Raw genomic sequence first — 17,485 nt, 5'->3', positions numbered from 1 at the left:
TGTACCTACCTGCCTGGGGGGCGGCCTTTGAAAATCTCCCCTTACGGTTTTGTTTTTACAGACAGGAAAGAAAATAGCATCTGAAATGGGGGGGGGGGGGGAGAAATCCTAAGAGTCAAACTGACTAAAATAAAATGTATTTTAGAAAAAAATTAAAATGTGCCTACCCCATCTGGGCTGAGAGCTGGATGCCAGGATCTCAGCTCCGAACGCTTAACACTTGCTTTTTATAAACCCCAAGTTCTGTTAATGGAAATGCTTTTGGGCCAGATTCAGAGCGGTGCCATGAAGCACTGAGCTCCCCTCAAGACAGAAACCGTTCAGCATCTCCCAGGATCAGCCCCTTTAAATACAATGGAGCCAGCAGAGACGGCAAGAATAAGCAATAAAGAAACCCCAAAGGTTAGAGACTATAATTTGTCTTTGTGGCTAATTAGCTTCCTTTCTTGTTAGTCACTTATGTGTACGGGTTTCAAAATCTAGTTTGGACAGAGGAAAATATGCCGCCCTACCGAGTTAATTCCATAACAGCAAATATACTGTACCTCGGGTACATTTTTCTTAAATTCCCGGCTGAGTTCAATTAAATGTTTATGAGAATGTTCACTCTCTTCCTGCCGAGCAGCCAGTTCTGAAGCAACAGAATTAAGCTCCTTCTGGAACAGAACAAAAAACAAAAACAAAAAACAAAAAAAAAAAAAGATGTTTTGATGCATTTTTTTTTAAAGTGTACACATCATTTTCCCAAACATTTTATTTCCCTCCCTTACAAAACAAAGACATGCAATATCGACAAGGAGGTTGCATGAATAATTGAAGAAACTATGTATCCAATGCAAGATAAACTAAACTAAAATAAAAGCGAGATAATCAAGAAACTCAGCTCATCAATATTCTCCTCCCTCCACCCTTTCACTCCCAAAAGGAACAGTGACATAAGCTCCACAATAACTGCAAAAAAAACATCACCATGGTAGTGTCAAAATAGTAAAGTGCAGCATATTGTATTGCCAGATTTTATTCTAAGCCCTCTTCCTTGCCAGATTCCATATATCAGCAGAGAGGGAAGAAGTCCAACTATGACTTACTTACGCTTAAGTGTTCATAAATATGCCTGTTAAGATATATATGGCTTTTTAATTTCAGCCGAATTTGGAAAAATGAAGGTGCCGATATTAAGTAAACTGACCTTTTGGGTATCCCGCAGTAAATCATGCACAGTTCACTTCAAGTGCAGGGAAATATTTCATTAAAGAATTATGGATTCAGATCAAGCTGGTTTTGAAGAACACTAACCTGCGTGTGTGAAACCGCAATCAGATGCAGGATTTAAAATGGCATTTAAAAAAAAAAAATCACCCTCCAAGCCAACAGATATAGGCTGGGGGAGAAGGGAATAATACACTATGCATTGCCACATTTGTTAGGAATGTATTTTTCATCATACCCTTCCTTCTCTTCTTAACTTTAGTGTTTGCAAATTTCACGAGGGGAACGCGTGGCCCCATTAGCAGTCATGGAATTAATTTACATAATTCAGGCCCTAGTCTGCTGGTGTGCTCTGCTGCCTGTTTGCACCAAAGGGGGGGTCCCCTGGCTGGCAAGTCAGGCTGTGGTATAGCATACATACCCTGGGACTCTGGGAGCACCAATCAAATCCTACTTTGTCAAGACCCAGCGCCGTAACTGACAGACGCGTTCACACTTATTACAAACCCGCAAGTACATGCTGGAAATATGTCTGGAGGAAAGTAATATATATAGGCGCTAAAGGAATCAGTGGGAGTAGCCGTCACATTTATACTCATTTATACCCGTATAGGTGGCATGCCCAGCTCAATGCTTCCAACTGGAAAGGCCGGACTCCCGATAATGAAATATGGTGATGATTATGTTGAAACAACACTGTGCACTTTCCACCCAGATCCCAAAGCACTTTACAGAACTAGCAATATCCCCATTTCACAATTAAGTGTCTTATCCAGGCAGACACCACCCAGGTTTTCCATTATTCTGTCCCAAGCTCTAACCACTACATCTCACTTCCTCTCTTCCGGTATTTCTCTCCCCACCCCCAAATAATGAAATACACAGTAATTGTCCGACTCCTATCAGGTTAGACCAGTAAAAATTTATACCAGTGCCATAAAACATGGCAAAACGTAGAGGCCTTTGTCTGATACAGGAATACAGTAAGAGCATATATTCCAGCCATCAAAACCTCATTAGAATTTATCTGTTAACGCAGATTCTAATTACCACCCTTCAGTCTAAGGGAAAAGACGCAAACTGTAAAATGTAAGAGGAGAAAGATTCTATTAATTGCTTTTGGATAAATCGGAGGCTGAAGCGCTGGTGTCAGAGGGTCAGAATGTCCCCGCGTTAGTCTCAGATTGTTCCTCCATCTCCCAGAGCTGCCTTAAGAGGGAAATGTCTCAGTAGGATGAACTGTACATGCAGCCTGCTCTGCCCAGTAGGTGGGACTGAAGCTGCAGTTCACTGCCTGGAAAAGAAAACGCTACAGTAGGCCCTCATTAACCTACAGGTGTTATAATCACACCGAGTGGCCACGAGGCCTAGGTGTAGCCAGCAGCCCACGCCTATGCACACTGGAAGCATGGAGGAACTATGGCTGCTGCTCCAGATCCTGGAAATAAGGTCTCGGAGGGGTTGCCAAGTTAGGTTCCAGCAGGTCTGGGGAGGAAAGACTCTATAGACACCATGTGGTGCAGTACACAGGGAACCTGCCTGGGAACCAGGAGACCAGGTTTCTAGTCCTAGCTGTGCCACTGACTCACTGTGGAGCCTTGAACACATCCTGTAACCTTTCTGAGCCTCAGCTTCCCCATCTATAAATTGTGGATCCTCAGCTGCAGCGTGGTGTGTAGGTTTTACTGTTCTATCCCCCTGATCAGGTTCTGCAGAGCTCCCCACCCACAGCCCTGCTGGAGAAATACACCCTCACGCACAAGCTCTAGTACCTGGCAATGGGCCTCCCTGGTGCTCGGGACCCCCCCGGGGATGGGTGTGGCCGAGGAGCCTGAGCAGCAGTGTCACCCGTGAGAAGTACCGTGGCTCCACCGTCCGGAGCAGAAATAACCTCACTGAGCACAACTGAATTAACTCCGGGGGCTGCTCAGCTGTTCACCAGCACTCTGCCCTGCCCTCTGACAGGGAATGACATCAATTGAGGCCTTCTTCGAGTCCCGCCAGGGCCCTCCTGGACAGCAACACCCCCCCTGCTGCTGTCACGTGGGCGAGGGGCTCAGGAGACGGAAGTGCAGGGGTGAAAGTAAGTTAGAGGACTTACTGGTACGCCAGAGCCCTGAGCAGGGGGCATGGCCTTAAATCCCCAGGCCCTTTAAATCAAGATTTAAAGGGCCAGGGCTTCAGCTGCGGTAATGGCGGCTGGGAACCCAGGGCTTGAGGGTGATTTAAAGGGCCCAGGGATCCAGCTGCCGCTACCGCAGCAGAGCCCCGGGCCCTTTAAATCACCAAGGAGCCCTGGGGGCTCCCGGCTGCCACTGCTACCCTGGGGCTCTGGCAGAGCTTTAAAGGGCCTGGGGCTCCGCTGTGGGTAACGGCTGCCGGAGCTCCGAGCCCTTTAAATCCCCGCCTGAGCCCTGCTGCCCGAGCCCTGGGGTAGCAGCAGCCGGGCTCCGTCGGGGATTTAAAGGGCTCCAGGGCTCCAGCCGCCGTTACCATGGCGGGGTATTTAAAGGGCCAGGGCAGTAGCGGGGCTGGAGCTCCGGGGCCCTTTAAATCCCCACCGCAGCTACCCCAGGGCTTGAAATTGCCGTCTGGGAAAGCCAGCCCCAGTACGGTGCACCAGCTCGCTTTCACCTATGCGAAAGTGTTTAAAGTAAAGTAAACTTGTCCTGCGGAAAGCGATAACCTACCCACACGAAGGCCGCGGGATGGCTGCAGGGCAAGGGGCTGGCTAGTTTCCAATCTCATGGTCAACCAGTTACTGAATGTCTGTGTGTGTAACTAGGAGGCATGGGTTGAGATAACAGCCATTAACTGTATCAGCATTCGGCTGGGGACATGTATCAAATTCCGGCCAAGGCTGGGCTTCCCTGTATAAGGCCAGAATTCAGACAAGAGACCACTCAGCAAGCAGCCGATTCTATCACAAGGTGAACCCCTCTGCCAGCCTGAATATGCAGCACTGTCACCTCCCGCCCAGCCCCCATCTGATCTTATGGGGGACACGCTTACACAAACCCTGTCATTTATGCCAACCCTTCCATTTTGATAGGCTCCTCCGATTAACGGCACATCAGACACAGACATGCGGGAGCCTCCGAGCAGCCCGCTCTGAATAATAAACATCCCACATTCCACTAACACAACAGCGTCCACGGGGTCAGATGGTCTACGTCCTCAAGCCATACGCCAACAAGGGGACAACTTGGGAAGAGATTTGAGTTTCCGAGAACAGACACCCCACAGTAACCGCGACATCTGCTAGGGAGCCCAACAAGCAGAGCTGAAACTACAAGCTCCGTCCTGCTCTTCTTTACCTCCACAGAAGCTTTTGCCACTGACTTCTGATGGGGGCAGGGGCCGTGGAGACGTGCCCATGACTTCAGTTCCAAAAAGCACTGATCCAACAGGGAAACTTGACTCCAAGCCCCACCTGAATTCAACCCTTTGAGGAACTGGAAAAAAAAAATCCCATGAACTTTTTATTCATACATCCATTTCTCATGTGCGCATAAACACACGTCATATAAGCCCCATATCGCCTGTCCAGGTTGGTCAGAGAAGCAACAAGATAATGATCAGTTGGTATATCCTCCCACAACTGGACCAGGAAGTTCTGGAAATCCCATGAGGAAACCTGCTGCCACAGCATTTCCATCCTGACAGGGATGAAAATGCCCCAGGTAAGTACTGATATGAAGCACTCGAGGCTGGACTGCTGCACTCCTTGAACCCTGAGATGGGAGGCCATCTTAACCTAACATTTTAAAGAGGGTGTTCAGTCTAGCAGCTAGAGCTACGGATGAGGAGTTGGGCCTCCTGTTTGTATCCCCACTTCTGCCAGTGAGTTGCTTGGGTCTTGGGCAGGAGACTAACCTCTGGGCCTCAGCTACTCAGTCTGTGAAATGGGGTGAATAACAGAACCATACAAATGTAGGAATGGAAGGGACACTGAGCAGTCAACGAGTCCAGCTCTTTGTGCTAAGGCAGGGCCAAGGAAATTGAGATCATCCCTGACAGATGTTTGCCCAATCGGTTCTTAAAAACCTCCAGTGACGGAGATTCCAAGCCTGTTCCAGAGCTTAACTCTCCTTATAGTTAGAACATTTCCCCAAAGATCCAACCTAAATCGCCCTTGCTGCACATTAAGCTCATCACTTCTTGTCTGGCCTTCTGTGGACATGGAGAGCAACTGATCACCATCGTCCTCTTTACAACAGCCCTGCACAGATGTGAAAACTTCTCAATAGTTACCTGCCCTGTAGGGGATGTGATGTGCAGTCGAGTCACCGAGCATTCACCCATTCAAAGAGAAGCAGGGCAGGTCAGTGCTCTCGCAGTGACTGCTCCGATATGCTTCTCTGACTCTTAACTCTCTCTTTGGGTTAGGCAGTGCAGGACTTTCCTCAGCACGGCAGGTCTCCAATGTTAAACAGTAATGAGTCAGGCCACCAAAAAATCATGCATCTGACGTTCCCCTGGGAATGTCTCCAACACAACTCTGCGCCAGGGACAGCATACAGCCATTACGTCAACTGTCCCTGGAGACAAATCTGCCAGAGCTCATGGGAAGGGGCCACAGCACCAGGAGGAATTAGGCCCAGAGATCACACAGCACAAACTGGGAATAGAACCCAGGACGCAAACTCTGCTCACTGACCCCAGTGTAAATGCAGAGTAACTGCCCCAATATCAGTGGAGTCATTCCCAATTCCAGCGTCACTGAGAGCAGCGTGTGGCCCTCAATCGCCCTCCTCACAGTCCTACGCCTCTTTGCAAGCCTCTCCTTGTTCCTGCATGTGGTGCAGGGAATGGATCCGTCCACGTGAGACAGAAAGGGAAATGGCTGACACTGTGGGTGCCGCTGCAGTGGGAAGGGGACACAGAGAAAGAGGGCCTGCCAGGTTTGTGAAACAGGGCAGAACAAGACAGATTGCCGTGCACAAGACGGATTGCGGTGCACACGGGCGCACGGTAGACGGGATGTTAGACAGGCCGGGTTACAGAAGCGATCAATCATTTCCTACATATTATGTAAATTTCTGATGCTAAAGATGTATGGAGTCAATTATCAGGGGTCACTGCTGGGTGTGAAATTCATACAATGAAGCTCTCTTGGTCTCAAATGAATTTGAGAGAGATTGCAAGCTTACTGCCTTTTATTGGACAATATAAATATTTCACTGTTATATAAAAAATATTGGAGAGAAAGCAGATAAAACTAAATCCTGTGTGTATACAGAGAAACAGGGAGTGAAAAATGGCAGTCAGCATCTTTTTAACGGCCTTTTGGTGTGTTACAGGAATACTGGTTGTGAAGCAGGTTTTATTGCTGGTTTCACGATGGTACAGTGGCAGCCTGTGTTTCTAACAAACGGAAAGATCTGGTATTGGAAAGCAACCAGAGAGATCCAAGCTCTCCGGAAACACAATCCTGTTCTCAGTTACACCAGAGTAAATCGAGAGCAATGGGTACTAGCGTAAAAGCTGTGCCAATGCATGGAAGCAAAGCCAGAGAGTGACAAGCTCCTGTGTTTAATTTTGAGCCGTTTTGTTGAGTGTCTTGTTCTAACTGTCACTTTCTAGCCATGACAGAGATCAAAGAGTGAAATGATGAAATGTACATGGAAACCCATTTCTCGTAGACTTGTCCAGGGCTTTCCATGACATACAGTAGTTAGTCAAAGGCTTCGGTGTAATCATTAGCCAATAAATCACAGCCACAGTTGTTTCTTGTACTCCCTTGTTTAATAACTTAATAAAAGCTAAAAAACAGTAAATACAGTACTAGCCTCCTAACACAAGCACTGCCTGGTGGGTTTTGTTTTGTGCACAGTAACATTTCCAAACAGTTTAGGAAGAAGATTATAAATAAGAACAGAACAGCCAGACAGGCCCTGAGATAAAAAACCTGGGAAAGGCCAGAGCCAAACCTAAATGCTCCAGCCAGAATCCTTCCGTTTGCTGGCTGTCAGAGTGACCTCTCAGATCGGGTACCAGCATACGTGTTGCTGGCACCACATGCAGAGCTGCCAGCGTCTCAGTGGGGGCCGCGTGTGCGGTGGGGGTGTTAGGTACTGGGGATGAGTCTGTAGCGAGGATAAACAGGCAGCAGAACAGCTGTTCCTCAAACTGAGATGCTCACTGTAACTCCAACAATCTCACGTGTGTGGCATGCACTGCCTGTCATCCCCAGGTGTTTTACAAGCTTTCCTATCAGACTGTACGAACAGCGAGAGAGGAATCACTTCCTCCACCACTGAAACGCAGCCACCTCCACAATACAGCTTGACATGAAACCAGAGGCCCTTTGCCACAGTTAAGTACGTCCCTTTAGTTCTGCTAAGCACCAATTCTCTGCCTGATCGGCCCCACTTCCAAACTGGAGCCTCCCCATTGGCAGCAAAATGTAGTACTGGCCTGTGCTTTCTGGCCATGCCAACAGAAAAGCGAGACCTCTGGATGGGAAAGGAAGCCCATCACACGTCGAGCTGAGCTGAGCACATATAAATTGACATCAGAATCACGGAGCTTCCGCTTGTCCTGGACTGCCCGTCCAGAGTCAGCCCTGCCCTTCGGAGAACTGGGCGCGAGGTTCTATGAATCCCAGGAGACAGGCTGCTATGTCACACGACGAACCCCTTCCTCCCCAGCCTCGCAGAGTCGTCTGACCTCAGGCACCTCTGCCCTGGGAGCATGCTGCACCCTCTGTGTTCAGACAGAAGGCCCGGACTCAGCATCCACAGAACTTTAAGGATGTGCTTCCATTCCACTGACTTCAATACAAGGTAAGCACACGCTTAGATTTTAAGTGTGTTCTTAAGAGCTTTGCTGAAAGGAGGCCTTCCTGACCATGAGGTGGAAGGTAGTGGCCCTTGGTATTTGCTGGCTATTTAATTTGCATATGTGTTAGCCTCAAGGCAAAACTATGTTGAGAAAGGGGAGCCACACAGCAAGCTGAATTAACACAAGGTCAGGCTGGGGGTTATCTGCAGGTCCCATGATCACAGGGGGGCCCCCCATCCCCGAAGGGAAATGAGGATATTGAGCAGTACAGGAGAGTGCTACCAGCGTTCTGCACCCCAGCAGCGAGGGGACTGCACTGGTACCATACACAATGATTAGAGAGGGGCTGCAAAATATGCCTCTGAGTTTCAAATGCCCCAAGCACTTCTGATCCACCTCTCAGCCACCTGCTTTTGCTGACAGCTGAGCTGCCAAACACAACTGGCCGCAGAGCCACTCTCTGGCCGGTAACACAAACTCATTCCAGGTGTAACTCCTATGTTTGGCCCAGTGTGACATGTCCACAGTCTAGTCCCATTGTTTAGAGGCCCTCCTGCAAACAGAACCCCGTTAGCATAACCAGGGTTTGACAGGCTCCAGAGAGAACAGCTACAAGCCAACGTTTTTTCAGCGTGTCCAGATGGCAGCATTTCACCCAGAAGCACAAACTCGTGTCTGGCATGTAGAGCTGTATGCTTGCAGCAGTGCATTCTGGGAAAACCCCGGCCACCGTCTCACACTGTATTGGCTGCTGGGGCCACAGAGACAATTGTGGGGGTTTCGTAGGGGGCAAGGCACTTGGGATGTCCGTCTCCACGGATGTCTGGAAGACAGGTTTGGCTCGTGCTGTGCGTTGAGCATGGAGGGGGCTGTATAAGGGCCCAATCCCTCAAGGTGAAGTTACTTACGCAGGGCCACACAGAAAGTCACTAGCAGCCCAAAACTTTGGGCAGCCCAAGTGCCCAGTGTACAGCCCAAGGACGTGGCTAGGTCCTGTATGCAATGGAAGCATGCTGGAGCTGTAGCATGTCTAGGGACCAAACCGTGCCCTTGTAACTAGACTGGATTGGACCATTACTTTGTGGCCAGTCATCTCATTTCACAGGAGGCAAGCAGCATGGTCAATTGAGTTTCTTCCATTCAAAAATTCCACTTTAAAAACAGATGAGAAATACCACTCGTTTTTGCCCTCCAATCCCAGCTCGCAACATCCCTTAGCTATGATCCAAATTCAGCTCTGTCCCACACAAACCTGCTGTTCCCACGCTTGTGACAGTCAGTTACTGGCCTCCAGAAAGGTGGAGTCACTAACTGAATCAAAAAATACCCTTTAAACTGCAGAAATTAATATGCCATGATCTGAAACTTCTGTGCTACATTCCTTGTCTGGGATCTTACCAATTCTTATCCTGGGTCCATTGCCCTTTTGCCTATGCGCATCACCCCACTCTAGAAAGCTGCAAATGATCAATTCCAGATACGTTTTCCTGATAGCATATCTGTCCTCATTTGCAGTCTCATGTACTAGCATAGGACATTCTTATTTCATATTAGCCAATACATCAACCCTTCTCTGCTACAATAAAAAGAAAAAAACTTTAAGAATCAATACCCCTCTCTCTACCTATATTTTATTAAAAACTTTAGCATCAATACTAATGTTTAAATCCCCACCAAGCTGCGTTGAATTACCTATAAACTGTACCCACCACCACGAGGACTTCCTTTCTACTAGCAGGAAATAAAAGTGATAAGCCGAGGTACGTAAATAACAATGCTAACCAGCTGAACCAACTGAATTCAAGGACAGACAACTGACCGACACAACCAGATGGGGGGTTCATTTCAGTTAGGGGGCACAGATTTACTTTGTTATTTTTACAGACAAACCTGTTTCTTTTCCCTCCCATGTTTTTAAGAGTGAAAGCACCAACTAGAAATGAGTCCCCGTGCAGTCAAAAGAACTTAGACACGGCTCTGTTCTCTCCTACATCTTTGATCAGCATGGGTTGTCAGGGAACATTAGTTAGAACAGCCATGAGACCGCTCTAAATTTACAGTAGCAGAGAATCGACATAACACAGCTCCACTCCACCATTCCACCTTGCTTCTCCAGCACTCCACCTATCCTGGCTGGCACAGGTTCTCCAGAGTCTAGGGCAGCCCGGCAGGCTTGGAGTGGGGAGCCCACGGCTTTTAAGATCTGACTTTCAAAACACTGGGTTTTCTTTAGAAATAGGAATGCAACCAAATTTTGAACTATCAAAATCCTCCACAAAATGCAATGAACTGCCTCTGCACAGGTCTAGCTGAACTCTGTTTATTGCCCTTTAGCAGCAGTAAGAAATCAAAGCCACCAAGCACGAGGGACAGCTTCCAGAGCGCTAAAGGCTGTGATGTCTTAGAACTCCAACTCATTTCACAGGTGGTGGGATTGGTGCTCCAGTTACGGCGGGAGGGCCAGGTGCAGCTTCACTCAGGTCAACGCAAAGGCTCTCGCTCACTTCAGGGGGAGCTGGATCAGAAGGCTCTAATCTGGGACCAAACCACCAAACTGTGACTTTTAAAGTTTCAGATAAAACTAAACCTGGTGGTTTTCGGTGCCCATCCTACTCCTGCAGAAGCCTATGGGATCTTGCCATTGACAGAACTGATGCCCTTTGCTAGTCCATACAAGCCATTTCCTCTCCTTCAAAAGCCACATTACAGGCATTACGAAAAGGCTTCTGTCTCACAACCGCGTACTCTTATTTTGATACACCCCATAATTAACTTTGCTTGTGTTCTAGGGTAGATGCCCATCATCAAGGTAAAAATGGAGACCTCAAGCCCCTTCTCCACCAGCCCACAAACACTGAAGACCAGTGTCATACCCAGTCCCCTGGGGAAGAGGGAAAATCAACCATGTGCTGTACCCCACTAAGGCACCATGTATTGGCTGAGCAGGGAGCTGTGCTGGCAAGCGGCTCAATCCAGCCAAAGGAAAGACATTGGGCACATCAGAAGAAGGCAGTGGGGAGCAGGTACACGAGCGCAAGAGAAGAGAGGGGGAAATTATGATGGTGAGAAAACCAGGATTCATAAATATAAGCTGCTCTGGGACTCTCGCTTTCAAATGTTCTCGCTTTTCAGACATGGCATGAATTCTAATGTTTTGGGGACCACTGAGAATTATTTGAATGTGAATCTATTATTATTTCAGGACCTGAATAAATATCAGGCAGCAGGAGTCACTCCACAGCTGATGAATTCACTTACGGCTGGAACGAAGGACCAGGAACCAAGCACAAGGGGAAAAAACAGCAGCAGTAGAAACAGACTTCATTTCACAGGTAGAGTAGGGAGTGGTTCATGTCTGTCAGATAAAATGAAGAGTTTGTTGGGCCTAATTCTGCTATCAGTCGTACTCATGAAATCCAGTTGGCTCCAATGGGCATAACTGAGAATAGATTTCATTTCCCCTTATTCACCTGATGTCACTTTCCAGGTTGTGCTTTATAAAGTGAATTAAGCGTATGTGGTCCAAATTCTGATCTCTTCCCCATCCAATGATTTCAGTGGAGTTATTCCAGATTTACACCAGTTAACCAGGAATTAAAACCTGGCCTTTCTTGCTGAAGATTTGCCACATTCATTTTGTATCCCACCTCCCACATTTAAGCGAAACAGAAATGCAACAAGAATCAGAGTCCTTGAAAAAAGTATAGCAGCTTCTTAATTCCTACGGTGCATTTGCTATCGGTAACTTTTGCCAGGCCCTGCCACCTATCAGCTCAGGCCAATCTACAGATTTGTCTCGTCCGGTGAAAAGAATCAGCAGGCCACGATGTGCCTGTTCATTCAGAACCCCGTGAAACAAATAATCTTAGCTCAAACTAAGCGATATGATCTTACAATCTAAAATGGAATCTAGGTTTACAGTGCTTCATCAAAACGGCTGAAATGGGATCTCTAAGAGGGCTGCGATTTGAGACACGGGTTAGATGTCCATTCCAGAGGAGATATGAAAAGCCAGTGTTTCAAAAATATCAAGCAACGCTATCTAACGTATTATACAGATAGCCGCCTCCGGGGGACTCCGGTGTTATGGCGCCCCACAGAAACGGACAAACGTGCAGTCGGCTGCCACAGCTCACACACTGTGAAACAGTCTGTAAGTATTTTGCAGGCCCTCGTGTTTGGCTGCCCTGCTCTTCTTTATACTGCACGCACATTGGGAGGTCAAAACACCAGGCAGAGTTCACCTGGCGTCAGCAGCTGGCTGCTTTGTGTAGCAATTACACCCTTGCAGAGTGAGCCCAAGGCGCTGCCATCCCAAGCGGGCAGCGTTGGACGTCCACGCTGCGTGGGTGTCAGGGACGACAAGACGCAACCCAGCATGGAATCAGGCTCCTTGGATGATGCCCTCTAAAAGGGGAGCACCTCTACCCGAAAGGTTATAGTGAGGCCCAACCCAGTGCTCACTGGAGTCAGAGGGAGTTAAAACAGCAGTACCCCCAGTCCTTAGCGGAGATGGGTGCCTTTGGTTAGGTTTGGGCAATGGGATAACATGTCAGTTTGATTCCCACCCAGGATCCCTGTACAAAATCATCAATTCCACTGACGGCATCACATCTGAAGGACCCACCGGCCTCAACACAATGTTCCTGCAAACAGATCAGACCCTACAATCTCACTTCCATGTACACAGCTGGCCGCTCCCATGAATTATGGCCATGTTTCCCATTCCTCTGGATGACATATTATTCAGCTTCCTAAGCTATAGGCTGCTCTCTCTGCCTGGAATGCCACACCTTGGGTCGTCCCATCACAGATTCCTCACATTATTTAGCCCTCTTTATTATTAGATCTATTACAGCGGCTCCCAACAACAGAGCTGTAATGATGATGGGAGTGTTCAAGGGCTGCATTTACAGAATAATATTCATTACCATATTCATTCCGTGTTTATCTCGCAGATGTACGGATCCGTTACAATGGAGAAAAAAGAGAATTCGGAATTTGTGCTCAAAAGATATTCAAATTAGTTAATCAAGAGTCCTATTATTACGGGCCTCATGTACCAGCAGCAGCTATCCATGGAGATAACTGATCAGCTGCTAATAACTGATTACACTGCAGCAAGTGTTTTCTTATCCCTTTTCCTGCCATGTTTAAAGATATTTTATAAATTTCTAATTATTGTAAATTGTTTCTCCTTTTGAAAACATCTTGCTATAGTCCCAATCCATCAGTTTTCCAAAAAAAACCTTGCTCTCTCCACCCAAAATGAGTTTATAGAAAGATGTTTGGAAAGGGTATGGAGGAAATGCTTTGACTTTACCTGACAAAGCAGCAGAGAGGGAATGCGAGTGGGAATCCGGAGACCTGAGTTCTATCCCCAGCACTGCCACTGATGTGCTGTGCAACCTTAGATACTGCCGCTCTGTGCCTCAGTTTCCCCATTTGTAAAATGGGGATAATGCAACTTTCCCACTTTTGTAAGTGCTTTGAGATAAGGCTGGAGGACCTGATTGTCATTTACACTAAGACTCCTTCCTACTGCTCTGGCAGCGTGAAGGAGCTTTTATGCCCACTTTAAGGCATCTTTGCATTGTCAGAGAGCTATCAAGTAGCCTCAGTGTTAATGGGCCTCAACCCTACTACACTTTCTAAATACAATTGCTGCGTATTTTATGCAGTCCAAATCTGGCTGGATTTTCATGGGGGATGGCAAAAGGTACCTCCCTGACTCCAAGACAAGCCCCCTGCTAAATTTCATGTTCACGCTTCAAGCCATAGCACTCTCCAAAAAATGAATGTCTATAACAGAAAGTGTTAGGTAAATATAGGGGACCACTGTTGCTCCCACAATAATACAGGGCACTTCCGTATATTGAATAATATCCACTTGCACTCCTAAAGCAACTCAGGCTGCAGGCCCAGATCAGGTTCCCAAGCGCTTCAGTGGGTGCTTTGCTCCAGCTGCCTCCAGATTTTGATTTCTCGGAGGAAGGAGAAATCATCATCACAGGTAAAACTGGAAAGAAAAAAAAGAGGAGGAGAACAAAGAGCTGCCTGGAGAGACTGAGGGCAACTTTTACAGAGCATTGCACGGGGCTTTAGCAATGCAGCTCCCATTGCTGTTCTAGGGAGCTGCACATTTCTAACCCCATCCAGAACTCTGACCATTTCTCCTGACGGGACCCAGGGGGACGGAGCTCCTTAGGACTTGGTAGCGCATGTTAAAGAGCAGTTGCTCCCTTGGCGTGGGCTAGAGGAAGGCGCTCCCGGAGCTCATCTCCTGCAGGCGTTTTGTGCTACTCTCCTTGGTTTCTAGCATGCTGGTATTTGCAACACTTCCCCGCTACTCCCTGCTGCAGCCACGGGCATTCCAAGGGCCACAGGGCAGCACGTCTCAGCTCCGGTTGCTTGCTGGAGCACGTCTCAGCTCCCTCAAGGGCATCAGGAATGCTCAGCTACCACGGTAACAGCAGCCATATACATTCCTTAGCGAGAGAGAACGTCCACCAGGTTTCCATGAGGAGATCCCGCCAACTCATTCTATTAGGCGTGGGGTTTGCTCCATCCCCCCCACATGAAGCAGACAGAGGGTTCACCTTCCCCGCCCCCGCTAAACCTGGGGACAGCAAAGGAGGTCCACCTCCCCCGATAGCTCCCTCCCATGCAGCCCTCTTCAGAAGGGGAACCCACCCCCCCCCCCCGCTCCTGGAGGAGGTTGCCACATCAATAAATATTTTGCCTGGCAATGGGTCAGCTTTGTTTCACACCAGATAATCCTCCTGGGGCGCAAGGGGTAAAATGCCATGCAGGGTCACCTCCCAAATCACAGCACACCTGTGGAGACACTCTGGTGGCATTGGGTAGCTGGGGAGGACATGACACAGAATCAACATGCTCCCCATTCAGCACCTTCCTTGACCCCAGAAGTTCTGCCAGGTTTCCCCAGCATGCCTTGCTCCAGTTAGAAAACAATACGATCGAGCCCGGAGTTTTCCCAGGGCTCATACCCAAGAGGAAGGGACACAGATGTTCTGGGGGACACTTCCCACCAAGTAACAATGAAAGGCACCAATTCTACAAGCACTTGCTACCAGGCAAAGCGCTTCCCGTTGTGAATAGCTCACGCTCCGCAGCAGAGCATGCAATGCCACAAAGATAAGGTAAAATCTGGGACCTACGTCACCTTTGATCCTGTCGGCAAGAAATTAAAGGACCCTGTCTTTATGCACCATTTCACCACGGCATGGGGAGAGAAAATCTGGCAAACGTATGTCAAAATGCACCAAGTAAAGCCCATTTTTACAGGAGCCTGAGAAAACTGCAGTAGCTAAACCTCAGACTGGATCCCAAACGATGTTTTTGAAAGTGACGTGGCGCTCAAAAGGGAAGTAATAAGATTGCTCAAGCTTAGATCGCGGTGTCTTACCCAGCCATACCTCTTGACAAGGCGCAGCCTGGTGGTGGGGCTTATTTTCTTAGAACGGAGTCTCTGGCCACTGAATCAGGAAGGAATAAATAAAACAGCAGTATATAATAGGGCTCTTGACACCTGCAAGACATCCATTCCTAAAGACGCTGGCATCTCAGGTCAGATCTGTGCTTAGGATAGTGCTAAATAAGATTCGGCTTTGCTTCTGCATATTTTACAGATGAACGCTGTTGCAGTTTGACAGAAGTAGTTAAGAGGCTCAAAGCCAACCAGGACTTTAAATTCAGCTACCAGCAGCCAAGCAGCCATTCAGAACTATTTCTGGGATGCAATTCATTATTGCAATCGATCCACTAGTCCCCCACCCCACCCCACCTTAGAGCTACAGTCATGGATCGTTTTAATGGGAAATTTACCTGCAGTGTGGCTAATGGGTTCAGTCCGTGATACCTGACCCATTGCCGCACTCCAGGGGACGCTTTGCTGCCCTGCATGCAGCCGTTGGGTCCATCCATGCACACACCAAGCACTTCGCTCCCTCTCCCAGCAGCCTAGGCAGAGTGATGGTAGGGGCCATGCCGGTGTGTGCGCCCCAGACAGAGCAGGGAGGGATGAGTCAATGCACTCAGTAGTGGCAGATCCATTTTTCAGCTCCCCCTTGCCCAGTGCATGTGTGTCCATGCACAGACAAGCAGAGCCCACCAACCAAGGAGTGGAAATGCTCCCCCTCCCCCTAGCAGTAGCCAGGAGGGGATAAAGGGGGGAATCGGGCCAATACGTAAGCATGACGTTGCATCAACATCTTGTGCCATGGTGATGTGATGCCAGCACTTACTGCCCCAATGTTGTGAAGACAGGCAGGCCAGGGGTGCTCTGCGGCTCTGAGAGACTCCACTTGGTAATGGTGGCATCCTGCTGGTTTGTAGGGTGAGATGGGGACGGAATCCTATTCCTGGCCTTCCACTGACTCACTCACCTAAATGGCATCTGATTCATTTAGCAGCTGGGAGTTCTGCCTTCCCCACTGAGGGACTCCTGTCTTATCAGCCGCATTAAACCCAGCAAGGAAGATGCATTAAACACAAGCCTCTCGTTAATATGCATGGGATTTGCCCAGAAGGGTTAGTTAGCGTGCAGCTGCTTGTGCCACTCCTCCCCAGCACAAGACACCTAATTCACCAAGCACAACCCACACCATCCCGCAAGTCTCCTCTGTACTCCTCCAGGAGTCGGAGCCTTGCCTGTGCAAAAGGGGAGAGAGAGCAGGGTGTTCCCAAAATGGCCCATCCAGGAGAAATGATGAAAGCACATGTCTGACTCAAGCATCACGGTGATGTACTCCAGCAGAAAGTGGCAGACAGACAACTAAGCAATTCACGTCTCTCTAAAACGCTGATGTTCTGCTAGGTCTGGTGGCGGCGGCGATGAAGGGATCTGAGCAGGAGCAGGATGAGGAGAAGGAAAAGGAAAAAGATCCTCTCAAAACGACCTGTGGCTGAAGGAACCTCTTCTCAACTTCCCTACGGAACGGCTCTTCCAACAAGTGTGCGTTTAACGAGCAGAACCTTCACTAGCTCTGCTAGGAACGACAAGGGAAAGCAGAGCGTCAGACCAGGTGGAGCCATGCGTGGGCTGCAGTAGTCAAGGTAGCTGATGTAGGCTTCCTGGCTGCAGGGGTTTTCAGACTGGTGGGGAAGACGCCACAGGCACCAGCCATGCCATTATACAGTCTATTGATGCTGTTCTGAGGAAAGCTAATCAATAGATTAGATTTCCCAAAGAAAAAAAAAACACCAGCTGCCAGCTATGCATAATTCCTATGCTATGGTGCATTTGCCATCAGCTGCACACATGTCCAGGAAGAAGGCGACCTTCCGTTCCCTGACTCTGCAGGTTGTGTCCAGTGACAAGTGTCAGATCTCGAACAACTCAGTCAAGGTCTCAGGAACGTGGCACGAAGCATCCATGCTGGGTAATCTGCGGTACTGCACATCAGCTCTTTGACCCGGCGCTCATGGATGGAATTTGGTTAACGGGTAAGTAACCATTCCCAGGACT

At 48.5% G+C, this 17,485-nt stretch overlaps 1 protein-coding gene across 3 annotated transcripts in view; it reads right to left on the bottom strand.

The window, feature by feature from the left end:
• CUX2 (cut like homeobox 2) overlaps nucleotides 1-17,485 on the bottom strand; it is a 265,715-nt gene that overhangs the window by 91,199 nt on the left and 157,031 nt on the right. For 2 of the 3 annotated variants that reach the window (XM_084649636.1, XM_084649637.1), the window contains exon 2: nucleotides 546-653. In XM_084649636.1, the coding sequence (XP_084505762.1) occupies nucleotides 546-653 (108 nt within the window). Of the gene's footprint in view, nucleotides 1-545; nucleotides 657-17,485 lie in introns of all 3 variants that reach the window. The other variant, XM_084649638.1, reaches the window with a different exon arrangement.

Source organism: Lepidochelys olivacea (genome assembly GCF_965140295.1).
Source record: "Lepidochelys olivacea isolate rLepOli2 genome assembly, chromosome: 15".
Lineage (NCBI taxonomy): Eukaryota > Metazoa > Chordata > Testudines > Cheloniidae > Lepidochelys > Lepidochelys olivacea.
The sequence above is the reverse complement of the archived record's forward strand: the minus strand, read 5'-3'. Positions and strand labels throughout refer to the sequence as shown.